This window comes from Aspergillus novofumigatus (assembly GCF_002847465.1).
Source record: "Aspergillus novofumigatus IBT 16806 chromosome Unknown P174scaffold_1, whole genome shotgun sequence".
In the NCBI taxonomy this organism is placed as follows: domain Eukaryota; kingdom Fungi; phylum Ascomycota; class Eurotiomycetes; order Eurotiales; family Aspergillaceae; genus Aspergillus; species Aspergillus novofumigatus.
This window is the reverse complement of record NW_020194274.1, coordinates 684,706-705,568: the sequence shown is the minus strand read 5'-3', so window position 1 is coordinate 705,568 and position 20,863 is coordinate 684,706. Positions and strand designations below refer to the sequence as shown.

General features: G+C 50.3%; 7 protein-coding genes across 7 annotated transcripts; 4 read left to right on the top strand and 3 right to left on the bottom strand.

The window, feature by feature from the left end:
• Positions 1-3,457: 3,457 nt before the first annotated feature.
• Positions 3,458-4,873, top strand: P174DRAFT_361554 (uncharacterized protein; the record flags this gene model as incomplete). The annotated part of the gene is made up of 2 exons (XM_024821795.1): positions 3,458-4,057; positions 4,118-4,873. 2 exons carry the CDS (start codon positions 3,458-3,460, stop codon positions 4,871-4,873), a joined length of 1,356 nt encoding a protein of 451 aa, XP_024686743.1.
• Positions 4,874-5,688: 815 nt separating this feature from the next.
• P174DRAFT_381432 (uncharacterized protein) lies at positions 5,689-6,771 on the top strand (the record flags this gene model as incomplete). The annotated part of the gene is made up of 1 exon (XM_024823075.1): positions 5,689-6,771. The coding sequence occupies exon 1, from the start codon at positions 5,713-5,715 to the stop codon at positions 6,769-6,771; it is 1,059 nt and encodes a 352-aa protein (XP_024686742.1). The 5' UTR covers positions 5,689-5,712.
• A 558-nt stretch (positions 6,772-7,329) lies between these two features.
• Positions 7,330-12,063, top strand: P174DRAFT_446809 (putative UDP-glucose:glycoprotein glucosyltransferase; the record flags this gene model as incomplete). Its single annotated transcript, XM_024828624.1, has 5 exons — positions 7,330-7,475; positions 7,537-7,890; positions 7,951-8,782; positions 8,835-9,095; positions 9,146-12,063. 5 exons carry the CDS (start codon positions 7,330-7,332, stop codon positions 12,014-12,016), a joined length of 4,464 nt encoding a protein of 1,487 aa, XP_024686741.1. The 3' UTR covers positions 12,017-12,063.
• A 193-nt stretch (positions 12,064-12,256) lies between these two features.
• P174DRAFT_5097 (MYB DNA-binding domain protein) lies at positions 12,257-15,441 on the bottom strand. Its single transcript, XM_024831599.1, has 2 exons — positions 15,197-15,441; positions 12,257-15,103 (listed from the first exon to the last, which is right to left on the bottom strand). Exons 1-2 carry the CDS (start codon positions 15,252-15,254, stop codon positions 12,297-12,299), a joined length of 2,865 nt encoding a protein of 954 aa, XP_024686740.1. The 5' UTR covers positions 15,255-15,441; the 3' UTR covers positions 12,257-12,296.
• A 188-nt stretch (positions 15,442-15,629) lies between these two features.
• P174DRAFT_362485 (exosome non-catalytic core subunit RRP40) lies at positions 15,630-16,454 on the bottom strand (the record flags this gene model as incomplete). The annotated part of the gene is made up of 1 exon (XM_024821863.1): positions 15,630-16,454. The coding sequence occupies one exon, from the start codon at positions 16,452-16,454 to the stop codon at positions 15,630-15,632; it is 825 nt and encodes a 274-aa protein (XP_024686739.1).
• A 571-nt stretch (positions 16,455-17,025) lies between these two features.
• On the top strand, positions 17,026-19,287 carry P174DRAFT_508466 (ribosome-associated complex protein SSZ1; the record flags this gene model as incomplete). Its single annotated transcript, XM_024831461.1, has 4 exons — positions 17,026-17,124; positions 17,192-17,228; positions 17,296-17,422; positions 17,487-19,287. The coding sequence occupies 4 exons, from the start codon at positions 17,026-17,028 to the stop codon at positions 18,937-18,939; spliced, it is 1,716 nt and encodes a 571-aa protein (XP_024686738.1). The 3' UTR covers positions 18,940-19,287.
• A 180-nt stretch (positions 19,288-19,467) lies between these two features.
• P174DRAFT_436533 (SUR7/PalI family protein) lies at positions 19,468-20,673 on the bottom strand. Its single transcript, XM_024826074.1, has 4 exons — positions 20,544-20,673; positions 20,193-20,490; positions 19,944-20,126; positions 19,468-19,880 (listed from the first exon to the last, which is right to left on the bottom strand). The coding sequence occupies exons 1-4, from the start codon at positions 20,554-20,556 to the stop codon at positions 19,634-19,636; spliced, it is 741 nt and encodes a 246-aa protein (XP_024686737.1). The 5' UTR covers positions 20,557-20,673; the 3' UTR covers positions 19,468-19,633.
• Between the last annotated feature and the right edge of the window lie 190 nt (positions 20,674-20,863).

Sequence of the window (20,863 nt, the reverse complement as noted above, 5' to 3'; positions counted from 1 at the left end):
TCCTATGCTCTTCTCATTCCCATTAGTACCCAGAAGGTGCCGCGATAGGCGCCCGCTCCAAGACCACTTCAGATTGAGGTGCTTGGGATACTACCCTGTCTACTAGACAACTAAGAGACAAGGATGCATTATGTCGACCATTATCACTCTGAAGCGTTGGCAGGACGACTAACTTTTTCCACCTACGAAAATCAAAGTCTCTCCATGGTGTAGGGTTTAGCAATTTCTGTTATAGCACATTACAGCATAACAAGCTTGCGCCTTTAATGATCATTTTGCAAGTCCGTACTATTCCTAGCATTATAGGCGAACAAAGAAAAAGGAGACCCTTCTACATCATTAGGGCGAAGTGAAATCTATGCCCCCAAAAAGAGAATTGTGCATGGGTATGGCTAGGCTTGGCTTAACCACTTTTATCTGGCTGCCCAGGGTGATTAATCAGTCCCACTCTGTGTTTGGCAATGATCAGTGAGTGAGCAGGGGACTATCCGGACGGCTCTGGAACTGCTCAGTGAGCAAAAAGCGGCGGCACTTCAGACCGAATCCGGAAATGGAAAGTCGCGCTGTTTCCGCAGAAAAACAGTTCAATAGTAAACTAAAGAGGAAATAGGCTTCACAAATCCCGTCGTCTTTGGCACGAGCGATTGCGTCTCGATGAGCGTTCTAGGATGATATTTTTGCGACCTCCAGATAGGAGTGTCTGTGCAGGATTGAAATGCTTTGTTGATTGAATGAGATCAATCCAAAAGGTCGCGGTAGGAGTCTCAAACTTCGGACTCTGGGTTTCGGAACGTCTCCTGCAGCTTGACTGAAAATGGGGACCGAAAGGTTTCCTTTCATGGCCACTGACATCAGCTGAAGTTGATCCCTCGATCGTCGAGAGTGATCGACAGCAAAAGATGAAAGATCAACGTTTGGCATTAGAGTGTATGAGCCTATGACGTCCAACGGTGCTGCGTCTTGGGGGTAAAATGCCCGATGTTGGTCATATTTTGGGTATTCGACTCGTGTACTCCGTATGGAGTGAAATATGATGCCAGTGTTCAATCATCCGACCGCCGAATCGATAGGCAGAATAGTATTACTACTGAAAATGAACCATTTCGAAGTGCTGCTCATACGGCAGTTTGAGACAGGTACGAAGTACACAGCGACCTACCAGTAGTACGCAGGAATCGAACTGCGGAGCCGTTCTTTGCACTTGACTCGATGTTAAATGAGGAAAATCAATCTCAGGGCCATCCGGACTTGTGCCTAATGCAGCGTGTCGCACGTAAAATCCAAGATTGATCGCTTGACGCATCATGCAAGATAACGGCACGGCGATATTTCGAGCAATTGAACTGACTGCTCACTTCGGTTGACTGGAAAAAGAGGAGATGTCCAATTGTGGGCCTGGACTCGAAAGGCGTGGCCGTGTGAGGCAGGAAGTACCTCCTTACGCTATTAGTGTATTAGGCTGTTAGAGTCCTAGGAATTAGGCACATACGTACGAGGTCGACGACCCGACGGTACCTGAACAGACAAAAGGACAACGACGCGCTAGGATGCTGGCGGAACCCAGCACACTGGGGCCGGCACGCAGCTCGCCAACCTACAGGGGTTGTTTGATCCACCTTCATTGACTCAGCCATCCTGATTTGTTCGTCCTGGATGTCTGGTCCGCGCGGAAGGTCGGGAGCCTGCAAGGTCAAACCGTCAAACAAACCACAACGACGGACTTATCCCTAGCAGGAATGGTTCCTCGTTAGGATGTTTCCAATGGGTTGGATTTATCCAGTCTGGACCTTTTTTGAGTTGGACAGTAGTCACAGTGCGGAGTACTAGTAAATTCATTATTTTCATGTGAAATCTGAACGAACGCCGATTGTAAGGGTCGATATGATGGATGAGAGTTTCCTTTGTTTGCCGGAAGATAGGTGATCGATTTTCTGCGTCACATTGATGGTGTGTGCTCTGCGAGTTTCATCGTACATCAGCCTCCGCGCTGCAAGCTGATGTCAGTCCGTCAGTACTTTGAAAAAAAGTGATCGAGAATAGAAACAAAGCTTCCTATCTTATGTACCTTACATCCATCCATGGATACGTACCTAAGTACGGAGTAGCAGACTGTCAGACAGCAATTGAGTATCGTCATTGGGTGGCAGCATCCACCTGGCAGTTTCCACACAGCGGAAGGCGAAGGCGAAATCCACGGAACCGGAACACAGATCGAAGGATTCGTTAGTCTACCGGCGCTCGAAATAGTGTCAAATTGTCATAGGCTCATGGTTCAGGAATCAGGAAGCAAGTAGCAGGTAAAACTGATCGACTGGATTGTAATTATTGACCGGTGGGAGGGGCAAAAGTGGGACGGCAAAAAGAGTCCAGAAGCCTCGATCAGCTCTTGTAATAATTAATGAACCCGATCAGTGCGCTGCTTATTAGCATGGGGATTATTAGTCCGATCCACCCATTTTCCCTCGGAAGCCAGTCCACAAGGCAGTTACCATTTATTCCTGGTTCTTCCTCTTTCCCCTCCTTCTGTCTATTTTGATGATGTTGTTTTGGAACTGGTGATTGATAAATATTAATATTCCAATATCGTTGTTGTTGTTGTTGTCTCACTTCCACGCGACTGCGTCTGCGCCTGTCTTTCTTTGTTCTGACGCCACATTCGTTGCTTCTCGTTCTTCGCCGTCGCTGGATCTCAAAATTTCCATTCTATTCATTCTTTGACTCGCAAGACTTGGTTTTGGACCTATCCAAAATACAAAGCACCAAATCTCTTCGGCTTCTTTTAGCGCACTGATCCTCGATCACTGTTTGCGATCACTGTTTGCTTTATTGCTTTGACAGCATCCCCGCCGAGTTATCGACTTTCCGTGATACAAAGCACACCACCTTTTTTTTTTAATCCAATCTTTATCGGCATCTTTCGAGTACTCCAACAGCTTGATTAGGACTCGAAACAAAGAGGACCCAGAGGGAAACGAAAGTTAAATTCGGCTTTCAATCAATTGACTTAACCAGCGGAGATCAAGCAAACCGGAACTTCTTCCGTTTGCCTTCCTATAGACGCTTTTTCCCCCCTCACGCCGGAAGGAACCCAAGGGATAGTACTTCTCACTTGCGCTCCTCTCCCCAGTTCAGCAAACCCTTCATCCGCTTTGGTCAATTGTTGTTTTCGAGGTGCAGATTCGTGGTATGGAGTCGCGGGTTTCACAGGTTACACGCAAGTGATACCAGCCGTCTTTGCGATCCGCGTTTTCGGTACTATTTGGATTGACTCTTCGACCTGCGTCTCCATCACGTCGCATACACATCCCCTGAACGTATACTACGGGTTTGATTTACTCAGGACATTTCCTGACCTGCAGTCCTTTTAAAATCCGCTCCTCCCCAACAGATTTCGTCCTGGATTCCAACGAGTTCCAATCGACCATCTGACTTTCCATTCTCTTCCTTATCGACAAACATGGCACATCTGGAAGAACGTCCGAGCGGCCTAGATGGCTCTGCCTGGACCTGGATCTTCGACCACTGCCTACGTTATCCTGAAACCTACGAGATTCCCCTTCGTACTATGTACGCGCTGAACTGCAACCCGACCAGACAACCTAGCTCGGGAACCCGCACCCCCGAAACTGCTTTCTCAAATCGCTCTTCCAGCTCGTCCAAAGCCTCCATCTCCTCTCAGGACTTCGTCTTGGATCCCGCTGCGGACTTCAGGGCACAGCTGACTCATCATATTGCTCGAATGCCATCCCAGCCCTGCTCCCTACCGCCAAGTTTCGTGACCTCTTTCCTTCGTCGCTGTTTCGCTCCTCAATTGGACGAGGTTGATTTTCCTCAAGCCTTGACCGCCCTGGACTATCTGAAGGACCTAGAAAATCGCCGGAGAAGAGAGGTTGCGGCTGCCTTACAGCGACTGAATATCCATCCCGACGACCTCAAGGAGAAGACCGAGCTTGCAAAGAAATATCCGGGGGTTCTCACATGGATCGAATCGATCAATGTTCAAGGTCGGAGAGTTGAAGCTCTCTACACTCAGATCTACCTCGGACTTCGCCGCTGGGTAAGCTGGTTCCCCTCTTAACCTCGATGACTACTTGCCTTTGCTGACATGGTTCGCCAGATCTTGATCAATGAGATGTTGTTGGCACCATTTAACAAGGCCAATTGCATTGCCATGCTGAACACGCTCTTCCCCCCTGTGACGGAAGCGACGGTTACGCCCACTACTCAGCTGACTCCGCAAATCCTCAAATCTCAGCGTGACGGATTTTTCCGATACATCTCTGCTTTTGAGACCAACGGTAGGCAGATACTAGATAAGGTGATCACCCAGGGAGCGCCCGAAGGTGAAGCGAATGGATGGCCATTGGTTCGGGAAGCCCTGGACAAGTATCTGCGAATTGCCAATGAGATCATCGACGAGTGTGCGCTGGTGAACGGTCCTTCCAGCTTCGAAGACCGAGAGGACCCCGCACCTCGTGGCCACAAGAGTCGCAAAGTCGACTCCGGCATCAGCTTCGGATCGACCGATAAGCTTCCCCCACCTTCGATCCGCAGTGGCAACAGTAACGAGGATATTTTGGACAAGCCTCTTCCACCACCGCCGGAGAAACAGCCTCCTTTTAAAGCGGGTGGTTCGGCCCTTGACCGACTGGCCCGCGAACTTCGAAAGCTCGGGGACGTTGGAAAGGCCAAAAGCCTCAAGAAAATGAGGTCTACAAGTGCCCTCAGTATCCGTCCAGAGAACCTCCCTAGTCACGCGCCAGATGAAGAATCATACTTCGACACAGATGATCTGAAGCGCAGGAACCTGATTTGGGAGGCTACCACTCGCAAGCGAACTCATTCAAAACAATCGAGCTCTGATTCTCGATGACTGTTGGATTTATATGTACTGCACTCACACTTTCTTTCAAAAAGCAACGGAGGGACAGAGAAAAGCGTGGGTCTGGAGTATTGGTCGTATTCGGAGTTTGTTTTTCTCTTTTTGTGGCTTTTATGTTCATATGAAGTTTCAGGATGTATTTGTCTTTGCTTTTGTCTTCGGCATCTGGGTCGGCTTAGCATGTCTTTGACGGGAGGATTGGCGTCTGGAAAGCGTTTGATACTGCACAAAATGTACCTAGAGAAGACTTGTTGCACGACTACCAGCTTATGATACACATGTTTTATGACCATCTTTGGCAGGATCAATTCAAACTTGTTGTCGAACATCGTTGGGAGCTTGTAGAAACGATAGATGGCCCAAAATAGCTCATTTCTTGTACTACAATACCTTTGCCATGGCTGTTAAAGATGAAGGAGCCCTGCTGCCTTGAGAAGATGGCTGAGCCGTACCACTTGTCATTGCCATCCTATATTCATGCTGTTTCCACCACATGAAGCAATGATAATGGTCTCTTCTTTCTTTGGATCATAAGGAATACTACAGCTCGAGCTGCTGCTTGTATGTATTTCGAATAGTAGGAAACCTAGACTTGCATCAGGTATACCCCGATCGAAAAACACTGGGATGCACCAGAGCACCTGGCTGTGAATTTTCCAAATCTTCTTCAATCCATACCCTTAGGCCTGGAGAAACACTCGAGTCTCTCTGTTTCAATACCTGGACTCTCACTTTTCTTCTTGCCTCAGAGAAATACAACTCAACAAGCATCACACACACCGCGGTAATACTCATAACTCATCTCCGTGCCATCATCTACGAATAACCTTATGTCTCATGAAGTCAAGGCAAAACTCGGGCCCAAGCTGAAAGGATACAGAGCTCGTAATGACGAGGATGACACCGTCCGCTTCCTTGAGACTTGCTACATGTTCTTGCCACCTGACGGACAGAAAAATCTCTACGGCGATATTCGGGCTTGTCAATCTAATGACGAGCTTCACGAACTAGCTGAAACCCTCGACACTGGGCTCATTCGACCTCTCCTAGCTAACGCGAACCACACCCCTGAACTCGGCTCATCTTATTCTGCAGAGGAAGACACCATCGACCTCGTTGGTCCAGACTACCGGAAAGTCCTTGAACGGCTGCGGAAAAAATGCCTTCAGCGAGACGGGAATAAATGCGTCATTTCCGGCTCTTACGACCAGAACTCGGACCATCCAGACGAAGCTCTCACGGGGCCTCTAGAAGCCGCACACATACTACCGTCCGTACTAGGAGGTCCCAAGGACGAGAGGAAGGCGTTGTCAGACGTCTGGACAAACCTATACCGATACTTTCCTGCTCTGCGGTTTCGGCTAAAGTTCACATTGGAGGACATCAACCGCGAGCATAACGCGATCATGATGTTATTCCCGCTTGATCGCGAATTCAAGACTTTCAGATTGATATTAGAGGCTACGAGCACTCCAAATTGCTACCGAGTCAAGACGTTCCCGCACTTTGCTACGGCGTACAGACGCTTTCTACCGGCAGATAGATTGGTCACTTTGACGAGTCAGAGCAAGCGGTGTCAGCCACCGAGCCCTATACTGTTGGCCGTGCATGCTGCGATCGGCAACATCCTGCATGCTTCTGGGCGGGGAAAGACAATTGGAAATGTTATGCAGGAGGCGAGGGAGGATTGGGCGTGTATGGCTGGGGACGGCAGTACGGACGTTGGAGAGCTCCTCTCCGTAACCAGCTTGGCTCTCTTAGCCTCAAGCGACCGAACCAAGCGTCACCGGAAGGGACAGCGAAGAGGGAAAAGACGCAGTTCACCTCCGGAAGCAGACGTTGTAAGGAAGAAGAAGGGTGATATTCTTGGAGGGAACGATGGAATCTAGACTCTCATCAACTCAGCTGCCCCTGTGCAAGGCACTGGGCCACGATGAACAGCATAGGCGATAGAGCAATAACAGCCACCAGACGCAGCAATTTCAATGCTGCAAACTTAATAAGTCAAAGGCCAGGCTGTTCTACTTCAAGAAAAGAAACGCAGTGTACAGTACCAACTACCTTACTTTGTACAGAACAATGCAGTTTCATGAAGTGGATGGAAATAATCGGCCAATAGGAAGCTTCTATTCTTCTACACGGAAGTTCTGCGCTAGTGGCCGCTGCGCCTCCCGTAGGAGCTCTCAGCAAGGTGGCCTGAAGAGCATCCTGTAGATATGTAATGAACGAGGTAACTTGCTTACGGACTCCTCTCATTGAGACGGAGATAAATGCTTCTCTTTATGCCTGATTAAGATTACGCATTTTATCTGCCAGTACGCTACCTGCAACCCAACATTGAGCTTGAACCGTCGGCCCGTTATGCTTGCTATTCGGCTGCCGTTCCACCTAGCAACTTGATAAACAGTTCGACAAAGAAGCTGTGGATTAGAAGCCGCGCTTCAATCATGGCTATAGGTTTAGGCTCCGTCACCTCGTGGCGGCTTTGCCTTGTAGTACTGGCTGCGTTGACCTCTGTGGTCAGTGGAAGCCCATCTGTCAATGTTGCTTTACAAGCATCATTCGATTCCGCACCGTATCTTCTAGAGCTATTGTAAGCAAGCCCGGCCATCCCATTCCGTACCATGCTTATAGCTTGCTCATCATGGAATTAGAGAAACAGCTGCGGAGGAGAACTCAACGTCGTACTTCCCCCTACTCGATCGTATCGCGGAGGGAACCTTTGACGATGCGACCACAGAAAAGCAGCTTTATGACCGTTTCTTACAAGTCGTTTATGATGATGGACATCTCAGCACGCCGGAACTTTTGTCGTCGTTCAAGCTGTCTCTGGCGATCCGATCGGCGGCCCCTCGAATTACGGCGCACTATCAGTTCTATAATACGTCTGTCCAGCATTCGTTGATGGCGGCGCAGGATGCGGCATGTCCTGTATGGGTTCACTCGGAGGGTAAACAGTATTGCTCCTCCAGCATGGAGCGTGCCCAGCAGGATGTGATGGGAGAGTCGTGAGTTGCTATTGTTCTCGACTGTGGGTTTACGGGTGCCTAACATACTATGGTGTGCAGAGATCCGCGAGAACTTCCCTTCGATCGAGTGCTCGGAGATATATCGCTTCCACCGGCCATTCTGTATGCGGATATTGCGTCTTCCATGTTCAGGGATTTTCATCAAACCTTGAGTGCGCTCGCCAAGGAAGGACAGGTCTCGTATCGTGTCCGCTACCGACCACCTCAGCATTGGATATCTCGTCCTCTCTTTGTCTCTGGCTATGGTGTCGAACTTGCTCTCAAGCGGACGGATTATATTGTGATTGACGACCGTGATGCTGAGCAAAGGAGCCCAAAGGACTCGGGGAGTGCTGAGTCGGCCAGCGTGGAGGAAGAATCGCCTGATGACCTGAGACCTCTCTCTTCCTCAGAAGTGGCCCGACTCGGTCTGAACACGGTCAGCTATGTGATGGACAGTGAAGACCCCTTGGATACGCTTGTGAGGATTTCTCAAGACTTTCCCAAGCACTCCGCCAAGATTGCGGCCTACAATGCGTCAGCCGCTCTGCTGAAAGATATCCGTACGAGCCGGCTTGGAATGCTTCCTTCAGGCGCCAATGTCATGTGGATCAATGGCGTTCAGATTGATCCTCGTCAGATAGATGCATTCTCACTTTTGGATCACCTCCGTCGCGAAAGAAGACTAATCGACAAATTTCGGGGCATTGGACTTTCTGCTCAGGAAGCTGTCGATTTGCTCTGCCATCAGACCCTCGGAGAGACACTGGCGAAGGATTCCCCTCCGCGTTACAACTACCGGGATGAAACTGAGGGCGGCGGCGTGATCATCTGGATGAACGACCTGGAAAAGGATACAAAATACCAATCATGGCCAGACGACCTCTCAGCAGTAAGCTTCCACCGTCAGTTCCCTATGCGAATAGCGTACTTACTGTGAGCAGTACCTTCAGCCCATGTACCCGGGCCAACTCCCCGCTGTGCGGCGCGATGCTCATAATATTGTCGCCCCTGTGGATCTCACTAGCTCTGATGACATGGAGCTAGTCGTCAAAACTCTCCAGGTGTTTGTCAAGAGGAAGATCCCAGTGCGATTTGGTCTGGTCCCTCTTGCTTCGTCTCCGGGAGCCGTCGCGCAACTCAAAGTCGCTCATTATCTCCATGAAACATTTGGCCTGGCCAGTCTGATCCAGTATTTGGAAGAGGTATGTCGTACCAAGTGTCATTTGGTCGTCTGTGTGCTAATGATAAATAGTCCGCAGCCAAGAAGAAGATAGGGTCTCCGGACAAGGCCACCTTCCAACATGCCACCAAGGATCGAACTCTGCGGCCCAATAAGCAAACTCGGTCATTCGAAGAGATTTTGAAGAGCGATGAGCTTGAGACCCTGGTTTCCCGGACCAAGCAATACCAGGACCGACTTTCAATCAAGGGCGATACGCCATATATCTTGGTGAATGGAGTCTTTGTTCCTCGGGACGACAACTGGCCTCAGGAAATGAGTATGAGAGTTGGACGCGACTTGCAGACCATCCAACAAGGAGTCGTGGATGGAACTATCGAGGAAGATACCTGGCTTCCTGAACTTTTCCTCTCGGAAGCATTCGATCGCCGCAACCCCTTGATAATCCCCGAGGATTCAAAGGATATCCGAATTGTGGACATCTCGAAACTAGCAGAGTCTAGGGGAGAGTCTGTTGATACTCTCCGCATTGCATCTGAGACGGATACACTCGACAGTAAACACTTGATCGTTGTCGGAGATTTTGACTCCGAGAACGGCCTGAAGTTGCTTGTTGAGGCTCTTGAACATCGCGAGACACACGGCGAAGCGGAGATGGCTTTGATTCATAACCCAGCTCCTGATGTAGAGACGGAAAGCGGATCTACCCTGGTCTATAACGCATTGAAGGGGACAGACAGAGTGGATGCTTCCCGAGTTCTAACCGATTTGAAGACTGCGAAAATCACCAACTTTCCTGAAACAGAGGCTAAGAAAATGTCCCAGTTTTGGGAGGCGCAGCAGGCCTTGGCTAGAGATCTTGGATTTTTGCCTGGAAAGAATGGCGTCGTTGTCAACGGCAGAGCGATTGGGCCTCTCCCAGATGGATCGACGCTATCGAAAGAAGATCTGGATGGACTTCTGGCCTACGAACAGGCGAGGAGAATAGGTCCTGTTGCAAAGGCTGCAAAGGATCTCGGTTTGGAGTCGAAGCTCTCTGGCCCTCTTGCGCTTGCCGAACTTAGTTCTCTTGCGGCTCTTTCGACCGTGTCTGACGTCCCTGAGGGCATTTTTGAACAAACGTCCAACATCAGAATGGATTTGTTCAAGAAATGGAACGATTTGCGGTCTCTCATAACTGTTTCGACTTCTGAAGATCCAGCTATCATCGTCGCTGCTTCTGTTGATCCTACATCGGAAACAGCACAGAGATGGCTGCCAATATTGAAGGTCCTCTCCAAATTAGCCGGCGTCCGGGTCACATTGGCCCTGAACCCACGTGACGAGATCCAGGAGCTACCAACGAAGCGATTCTATCGCTATGTCTTGGACTCGGAGCCATCGTTCAACGATGATGGAACTCTTGCAAGGCCCACTGCCACCTTTTCTGGCGTGCCGGTGGAGGCACTTCTCACCCTGGGAATGGACGTCCCATCCCCCTGGCTCGTTGCTCCTAAGGAATCGATCCACGACCTGGACAACATCAAATTGAGCTCCTTGAAACCAGGTGCCAATGTTGACGCTATCTACGCACTGGAACACATCTTGATTGAAGGACATTCGCGCGATGTCACGGTCAAGACTGCCCCGAGGGGAGTTCAACTAATTCTCGGCACCGAAGACAGTCCTCACTTCGCTGATACTATCATCATGGCGAATTTGGGTTATTTCCAGTTCAAAGCTCAGCCGGGACTGTGGAAGATCAATCTTAAACCTGGCCGCAGTCAGCGCATTTTCAACCTTGACAGTGTCGGCGGCCAGGGGTACAGTCCGCAACCCGGTGACGAGAACAACGAAGTTGCACTTCTCTCATTCCAAGGGAAGACTCTATTCCCTCGCCTTTCGCGTAAGAAGGGCCAGGAGATGGAAGATGTCCTAGACACAGGCGTCAAATCAGGCTCAGCGATGGACTACGTATCTAAGGGCTTCAACTTTGCTCAGGGTGTACTCTCAAGCGTAGGTGTTGGTTCTAAAGATGGTCTGGCTGAGAAGCAGGCGGACATCAACATCTTCTCTGTGGCGAGCGGTCACCTGTACGAGCGAATGCTGAACATCATGATGGTCTCCGTGATGCGAAACACCAAGCATACCGTCAAATTCTGGTTTATCGAACAATTTCTCTCGCCTTCATTCAAATCCTTCCTTCCCCATCTGTCGAGAGAATATGGCTTTTCCTACGAAATGGTCACATACAAATGGCCGCACTGGCTTCGAGCGCAGCGGGAGAAACAAAGGGAGATCTGGGGGTACAAGATCCTCTTCTTGGACGTTCTTTTCCCGCTTTCATTAGATAAGGTCATCTTCGTGGATGCTGATCAAATCGTCCGCACGGATATGTACGACCTCGTCTCTCTGGATCTCGAGGGCGCGCCATATGGCTTCACACCCATGTGCGATTCCCGCGAGGAGATGGAAGGCTTCCGCTTCTGGAAGCAAGGATACTGGAAGAACTTCCTCCGCGGTCTTCCCTATCACATCTCAGCGCTGTACGTGGTAGATCTAAACCGCTTCCGGGCCCTTGCGGCTGGCGATCGTCTTCGCGGACAGTACCAGATGCTCTCGGCCGATCCCAACAGTCTGAGTAATCTCGACCAAGACCTGCCGAACCATATGCAGCATCATATCCCGATCAAGAGCCTACCCCAGGAGTGGCTATGGTGCGAGACCTGGTGCTCGGACGAGTCGCTCAGCACGGCAAGAACGATTGATCTGTGTAATAACCCGCAAACAAAAGAGCCCAAACTGGACAGGGCCCGAAGACAGGTTCCCGAATGGACGAAATATGATGATGAAATTGCGGCATTGGCGGAAAGAGTCGCCTTGGAACAACAAAGACAACAGGAGGAAGACACGGAGTCTGCAGACCAAGACGAGGAGCCTGGTTGGGAGAAGGATGAGCTCTAGTATACAGCGTCTAGCTTCATATCAGGAAGTACCGCAATAGAAAGGGGGCCTGCAGCTCCCACCTTTTGGCTCTTAGTCGCCCGTTAGAAGAGAATGTCGATTTGGAGACATTCCAGATTACATTTTTAACCATCTATCCAGTATATATTAGGCGTGTCGAGCCGAGATCTTCGAGTTTATCGTACAATACACCGAATTAGCGTACACCCAAGTTCTTATCACAAACCAAATCATCGTCACTCATAAGTCAGTCAGTCGTCTATACCATATTTGTATCCCATCACTTGGACTTTTTCCCCTTTGACATGGGAGTTGATCCCAGCTTGCCCTTCTCCTTCTCTCCGTCCTTCTTGACCTGAGGAAGGGAAGGTTTGACTTGTTTCGACTTCTGCTTCGCTCCGCTTTGCCCATTCTTGGCATTGCTTCCCTCCTTTGATACTGCCGGAGTGCGTGACTTTAGGAGCTCCGATTTCTGCCCATTAACAGCTTTGGGTACTTTTGGCTGAGCAGTAGGCTGCTTAAACACGGACTTGTCCTTGAGCTGGGCCTTAGACGTGGAGTCTGAACTGTCTGGTGCCGAGCTTGACTCGTCCGTATCGGCTTCTGAATCGCTGTCGGTGTCATCCTCGCTTTCGCTATCTTCTGACGAGGAGCTAGCGGAGGCGGATGACGGAGAGGACTTCTTGCTTGGTTTCTGACCTGTTTTCAGGCGCTTCAACTCAGATTTCCCGGTCCGCTCTGCGGGTTCCTGAGCTTTGCGTTTGGTGCCTTTGAGTGCGGCTGTCTTCGGCGATTCCACCGGCTTGTCGTCGCTAGCACTAGAGTCACTGGCGCTGCGGCTGTCATCGTCTGCTTCACTGTCTTCGGTGCTGTCATCACCGGAAGATGTTTCATCTGACGCTGAGGAGGTCTCTTCGGACTCATCCTCATTTTGAATCTTCCGAGAGACCTGGCCCTTCACGCTTGCTTTCTGAATGGGTGTTGGTGTTTTCGGCGCGACCTTTGTGGGCCGTCTGTCCGACGGTTCTTCGGAGCTTGATGTAGACTCATCTTCTTCGGAAGAATCGGATGCGGACTCGGAATCTGATTCAGACTCGGGCGACGTCGTTTGCGACATTCCCTCGTCCTTAGTGGTTGACTTTGATGGCTTCGAAGCTTTAGCCTGTGGAGTTGCTTTTGTTTCAGCCTTGACCGACAAGTCAGAAGCAGATGTCTTCGTAGCCTGACTTCTGGGTTGTTTACCGTCACTTGTTTTGGGTTTGGACCGCTCGACGAGCTTCTGGTTCGGTGTGGACGTTGTAGGTTTTGACGACGACTTTGCAGCAGATGCCTTGTTATTTTCCACATCTTTCACCTGCGCTTTTAGAGATTGTGCCTTGATCCTGCCGTTGACTTTTGCGTCGCTCTCAATACTGGATTCAGAGTGCGAGTCCGAGCCAGATCCAGAACCTGACTTGATTTCGGCTTCAGCATCGTCAGAGGCAGACTCAGCCGAGTCGGATGATGCTTCGGACTCAGAGTCGTCGTCATTTCCGGTCTGCGACTCCTTGGATTGAGAACCTTTGAGTGCCTTCGCTGAGGTAGCCGACGATTTTTCTGGAGCGGACATGATGGTGGATTCCTTTTCGGCAGACTCACCCTCATCTTTGATGTTCGGTGATTGAGACTCTGTGCCAGCGGACTGTTCCATGTCCTCTTCGTCTCCATCCTCGGAATCGACGTACTCGGAGCTCTTCAGCATCCTCTCCATTTCCATCTGCTCCGCGAGCGTAATGGACTTGGCTCTGCCTTGTGGCTTTGCTTCCGTTGCTGGGTCGTAGACAGCGTTTTGATTTCCAGTGCTGCGCTGTCCCATAATCTTGCGTCTGATCTTGCGCCATTTATCCGCGCACTGTTGTCTTGACCGGCAGTTCTGAAGTTTATTACTTACTGTTCCCCAGGATACTAAGCCCTCATCCATTTCGTAGATGTCTCGGCCCACATCTTGGCCGTCCTTTCTCAGGTTGTTCCAGGAGGCTTGTAGAGCATCGAGCAGCCCGCGAACTTCCTCTTCGGACCACGCACCCCTTCTCATGGTGCTCCGGTGCTCAAGCCGATTCTTCCATCTCTGAACCACGTCATCCTCAACTCGACCCAGTAGCTTGGCAATATGAGCGAATCTAGGACCATACCGTCCTACCAGCTCGATCAGCTCGTCATCTTGTTCGTGTGTCCAGTGGTGCGGCTTCTGGGATGAGTCCTGGAAATGGCGCCTCATGAATCGGTAGACGGATCTTCGATCCCTGCTTGGTAATACATCATAAATCTGTTGCCAAAAATCCGGCTTCTTAATAATCTCATCACAGGGCCAGCCGCTGTCTTTGCGCCGGTCCACATGCTGTACCATCCTATCAAATCTATCGCTGGAGATAGCATGCTGGTTGCAAAACTGGAGTTTGAAGGTCTCCAACGCGCTGACCTCGGATGGAGCGAAAAAACCGATCATTTTATCTGTCTTCCCTCTTCTGGGTCCCCGGGCGGCCGATGTGTCCGTCAAATCCTTCTGGTCCGTTGAGCTATCCGCGAGCGATGGGTTCGCAGACGCCATACGAATCAGCTTAGTCTCCGCAGGGCTCTGCGGAAGAGCCGAGACTTCTTTTTCCTCGTCCTGCTGTGTGGTCTTCGCCTTGGACTTCTTGGGTTTTTTGGACGCGGTTCCGTTCGTATGCGCTACGTCCGTTAAAGATTGCATATTCATAGACTGACGACGAGCTTCTCCGGTCTCGGAGATGTTGGCAATCACCGGGGTCTGTGGAGACGAAATGGCTTCGCGATTGCCATTCTTTTCTGACCTGCGGGCCTCCTTCGCGTTTGCAGTCGAGGGGGCGGTCTTCGTGCGCTTCACTGGGCGCGCCCCTGCCTGGTCCAGGGGCGATTCTTGCAACTGGTTTGGGGTGTCCGAAGGCATGCCAGTGTTGGTATCGTTGACAGTCTGCTTTCTTTTCCGCTTGGGAGTGGCTGCCCCTTCGACCTGGGTTTCTGATTTCACTTTCTTGGAGGTTTTCGGAGGGCCAGATGAACCGACAGCATCGCGGTTTTCACTCATATCTTGCAAATAGTCAGGCTCAAAGTACAGCGCGGCAATGTTTTGAAAAGCAGGTATACGGTCTTTCGCAAAAAGCACACTGAGTAAAAGCTTACCTTGATTCTCAGGCTCACTGAGCCCGCCATTCATGGGCTGCGAGGACCCTTGACCCATTTGAAAAAAATACTAGGGAGAATTCATGAATCTGAATGAGTTTGGCGAGGTATCTTAGGGGAAAAAGTGTTTACGAGCCAGTAGCTCCGCCAGATAAGATAGTGGAAAAAATTCCTCAAGCTGCGCGAGCGGCGCGACTTTTTGCGGATCTTCTCCGCCCTAACTAACCGTCCACCGAGTGTTATTTAGGAGCCATTACAACAATTTTGCGCAGATCGTGATTTCGACAATAAATGTTTGGCGACTTGGAAGTAGAACTTTTTGTCTTGGTAGTCGTAGTCTATATCACAATAATGGTTACAAGGGAGTAAAATTCAAGAAAACAGGACAACCGGTTGGGTATACAAGGAGCTACTCGGTGTATCACATGCAACGTCAAGACTCGACCTTCATTTCTCGTAGAATCCTCGTCACAAGTTTCCTCTGATCCGTTCGATTCAGATCATGCTCGTCAATCGTGGTGAGACAGCGTCCTATTGCCACTGTCGCTTTAACAGCAGCATCGCCTCCATTTGAGCAGTCAACCCAGACCTTTCCGTTTCTTCCCACGGCGACCTCGAAGCCTCCGACTTTTTCCAACTTCTTCCCAAGTTCCTCCAAGACCACTAATCCATCCACACCGTCCTCTTGCTCGGAGGTCGACGAGCTAGCTCTCATTAATCTCGCAGCCATGCCAGTAGAGACGTCAAACACCATTCCTCCGTTCAATGGACCCAATCCTCCAGGTTCAGCCTTGCCGGTTGCTGGGTTTACGCAGGTAAGCTCAACTTCTGCACCAGCACCGAGACCGATGGATAGGACTCGAGCATAGACCAAATCGCCTTGCCTTAACATTGGCCGCGTCTTCTTTGTGGCACCCTCGAAAGCAAGCTGGCCGAGCAGCGCGTGAGGTGATTGAGGCGTAATCATGCAGTAGAAGTATTCCGCACTGGAATGGTGAACTTGTGCGATCACCAAATCGTTTGGCGTTGGGATGTAGCGGCGATTAGGAAACGACAAGACGGAAACAGCATTTTTCTTGTGATCTGTAGAGAGGAGACCGGCCTGTGCAGAAGCAATAACATGACCAGATGACGGAGAGGGAATTGCTGGAGAAAGCAGTCGAAGGCCAGATCCTAGTCTCAGCGGAGCAGATTTGTTTGAGGGCAGTTGATCTGACGGCACATGATCACCTGGGAGCAAGATAACAGGCGACGACATTTTCTCGAATCGTTGTATTTGACGCCTAAAGCGTCTGTCTGCTACCAATTGAACGTGGATCAATGGCTTGACTGGCAGCGAGATGTGACCTGAACTGGAACATGAAATTCATGCCACAGAATCCCGCTATCAACTATCAGCACGTGACGCTACCGCCCTGCAGAGTGAAAATCAGCCCAGAGACTATATTGACGACACTGAGATAAGTAGTATATTATTGCCGATAGGAAACCTAGAAATCTACATGGAATCCGAGCATGTTTCGGTAATTAAAAGTCGACGGGGCCTCTCAGGTTGACCAACTAGAAGTCGATGGTGCTGTCGGAATACTTCAATTGGTGATTTCTTAGCTGCACCGCCACATTTGTTATCGATAAGCATCAGCCACAGTTGCCTCCCGCTGCCAAACAAATCAAAAGATTTTTTTCTCTTCTGCTCTGAGAAAGAAATCCAAAGCGATCAAAGTAGAGTCAAATTTCCGGGCCTGACTCCGCCTTTCCTCACACATCTCTTTCATCTTCACTTTTTTTTCGTCCTCATTTATTTCTCTCAGCCCTTCTCTACATCAAAAATGGGTGATTCGAACGGTGTCGCCGCTGAAACAGCGGAGAGATTCGCTATCGGTATCTCGTTTGGTAACTCCTCGAGTTCCATTGCTCGCCTCACTCCTGTATGATCCCACTAGTTCAACATCCGATTATGAAGCATGAGGAGTTTTCTAACGATTTGATGTATAGGAAGGCAAGGCTGAAGTCATCGCCAACGAGGAAGGAGGTACGTTGATCGCACGCATCTCTGGGCAATATACATTTATGAAAGTGAAGCTAACCAAGACCTGTAGATCGTCAAATCCCTACTGTTCTGTCCTACATTGATGGTGAAGAATACCATGGCACTCAAGCCAAGGCCCAGCTTGTCCGCAATCCCCAGAACACTGTTGCATACTTCAGAGACTACGTTGGCAAGAAGTAATTAGCCCTGGACTTGGATTTCCTATTCGAAGAACAGACATGCTGATTTTGCTTTACACAGCTTCAAGTCGATAGATCCTACTCCCTGCCACCAGTCAGCGCACCCTCAGCAAGTCGACTCCACTGTTGCCTTCACCATCCGGGATACTGCCAGCGAGACCCCCAACACCGTCACCGTCTCGGAGATCACAACTCGTCATCTCCGCCGTCTGAAGCAATCCGCCTCCGACTACCTCGGTAAGGACGTCAACGCTGCCGTCATCACCGTTCCCACCGACTTCACCGATGCTCAGCGCGAAGCCCTTACCGCTGCCGCTGGCGCCGCTGGCCTCGAGGTTCTCCAGCTCATCCACGAGCCGGTTGCTGCCGTCCTGGCTTACGATGCCAGACCCGAGGCTACCGTTACTGACAAGCTGGTTGTGGTCGCTGACCTTGGTGGTACCCGTTCGGATGCGGCTGTGATTGCTTGCCGCGGTGGTATGTACACTATCCTCGCAACCGCCCACGATTACGAGCTCGGAGGAGCAACCTTGGATCAGATTGTCATCGATCACTTTGCCAAGGAGTTCATCAAGAAGCACAAGACCGACCCTCGCGAGAACGCTCGCGGTCTCGCTAAATTGAAGCTGGAAGGTGAGGCTACAAGACGGGCCTTGAGTCTTGGTACCAATGCAAGCTTGAGCATTGAGAGTCTTGCGGACGGTATTGATTTCAGCTCAACTATCAACCGGACCCGTTACGAGCTGCTCTCTGGCAAGGTCTTTGCTCAGTTCACTCGCCTGATCGAGCAGGTTGTCCAGAAGGCGGAGTTGGATGTCCTGGATATCGACGAGGTCATCTTCTCTGGTGGTACATCCCACACGCCCAAGATTGCTCAGCTGGCCCGCAACCTGTTCCCCGAGAAGACCCAGATCCTCGCCCCCTCGACCTCTGCCAGCGCCATCAACCCCTCCGAGTTGGCTCCTCGTGGTGCTGCCATCCAGGCCTCTTTGATCCAGGAGTTCGACAAGGAAGACATTGAGCAGAGCATCCATCCCATGGTTACTGCCACTCCTCATCTGCGCAATGCCATTGGTGTTGAATTCGTGCACGGAGAGACTGTCGAGTTCAAGCCTCTCTTGAACGCCGAGACCGCCCTGCCTGCTCGCCGCATCGCTCAGTACTCCGTCCCTAAGGATGGTGGTGACGTCCTTGTGCGTGTCTGCGAGGGTATCCGCGAAATCAAGGTAACCAAGCCCGAGCCAAAGCCCAAGGAGGAGAAGCCCACCAAGGCTGAGGATGACGAAGACGAAGACTCCGACTTTGACTCGGACGAGGATGAAGAGGAGGAAGTCCGTGAGATTGTATGGAAGACCGAGAAACCCATTGCCGAACTTGCGGTCAAGGGCGTCAAGGCTGGCAGCAAGGTTGAGCTGATGGTTCACGTCAACGCCGATCTGGGCATGCAGATCACCGCTCGGGAAGTCGGTGGTCAGAGTGCTGTCCGTGGCGCCGTCGAGTCGCCCAAGGCTTAAGCAGTAATCCGGTCCTCCGTATTTCCCTTTCAAAAAACTATCTACTGTCTTGAAACAGGCAACGTTATGGGTAATGTCATCCTTTATATGAGTTCATAGAGTATCTAGATGTGATCAATTTCACTTTTGGCATTTTCTATACTTTCATTTTGCTCTTCCTAGATCTGAAAAGCCTGGCAGTTTCATTTTAGTATGCTAATTGTATACTTGTCATAGTATTGTCTATCGCCAAATAACGAATACATACCCTGTTGAGATAACAGTACCTTTGGCTATTTGAAGTACTTCTACAAAATCGCGTGGTGACGTATTGGGATAGAGGGATTATATTACAGATTATTAAATGGTTAAGAGAATAGTTCAAACATCGTCAAGAGCCGTCAAACAAACAGCAAGGATACAGTAAACATGTGGCAACTGAGGGATTAGAGCGCCGTAAAGATCAAACATGTACCCAATTCATAAACACGTAAAATGAGCGTAGGGTTGGAGGGTGTCTCGAGGTGTCGATAGAGAATTCCTCTGGGGCAAGACAGTGTTCAGGAATTCTTGGTGAGCGCTAACGCAAGAATCCTATATCCGTTATACTGGAGTTTCCGTGCAACAACAGCCTTGAACTCAGGAAAATGGACGTGATCCTAAGAGCTAGGCCACGCCGACACTGGCTCGTCCCTGGCAAAGAGACGAACAAGATTTACGGTGCGGTTTCCTTGTTGCTTCTCAAGCTTCCCGCTCGGCGCGAATTGAAGAAACCACGCCGTCTCTGTTCCCGTCCGCTATATCCGCCGTCCTTTCGGCCGACGGCGCCTCCCATGCAATAGATCACGCAGGAGAGGAAGAGGAGAGCGACGGAAGTCCACATGAAGGCGAAAGCCTTAACACCGAGATGAGACGATTGGCCGTTGTCGTTGAATCTATTGCGGCCCTGGACGTAGACAGCGCTATTCGAGTTGTCAGTTATAACGAAATCTATACTCTAGAAAACATTGAATGATGGAACTCACGTCATTAGGCAAGTGGTGATGGCCTGGAAAGTCAGCGCAAAGTACGCTGAGAATGCCGAGACCCAATTTCCAATGCGGGTGCACATGGCAAGGAACCCCGTGAAGAGCGAGCAGGTAGCGAAGAACAAGGCGATGATGTGGAATGGGAACATGAAGCGGGAGGTCAAGAAATAATGACGGGTCCTATGCATCGTTAGTTGTTGCCATACTATCCTAAACATTCATGTCAAGGACATGCTGCTTACTCACCCAATGAAAGCTGAAGGGATGTTGACATGGGTATCAAAGGTCCGGTGGCTTGGGGGATCAAAGGGGTAGTCAGGATACGACGGTCCGCACTCATTGTGTCCCTTGCTGTTCACCGCGCACAGATTCCAGTATGTCCATCGGGACAAGGCCGGCGCGCCGGGGATGTTGCCCGTGGCAGCTTCAAGCCAGTAAATCCTGTCCAGAGGGTTCGAGTTCCTTGCTCCTCCGAGAAAAGCGAGGAACATCAACAGAAGGGCTCCGGCCGTAAAGAAAAGGCCCAAGAAGCCTAGACCAACTCCTGTCGCAGTGTGTTAAGACGGGACTTTCTCAGACTGTCAGAGCGATACTTACTGCTCAAAACCATCTTACTATCTCTAACTCGGCGTAGGAATCGTGCCGGCGTGAAGGACGTATTATTTCGGCTGGAAGTAGTTGGGGGTAATACTGGGCAAAATTAAGAAACTAGCACCAAAGGCCCAAGGACGTTATGTAGACAGTCAGAATAGAGTGGTGAAGAAGATTTCGAACATATGCCGCAGAAAAATGCAACCTGGGCATCGGCAATTATATCAGTGATCCGGTGATCCCGGGTACCCCTGCGTGGAACGGGCAGAAATTACTGGGGGAGTGATATAATAATGAGGATGCATCATGACTCTCCGTGTTCATTT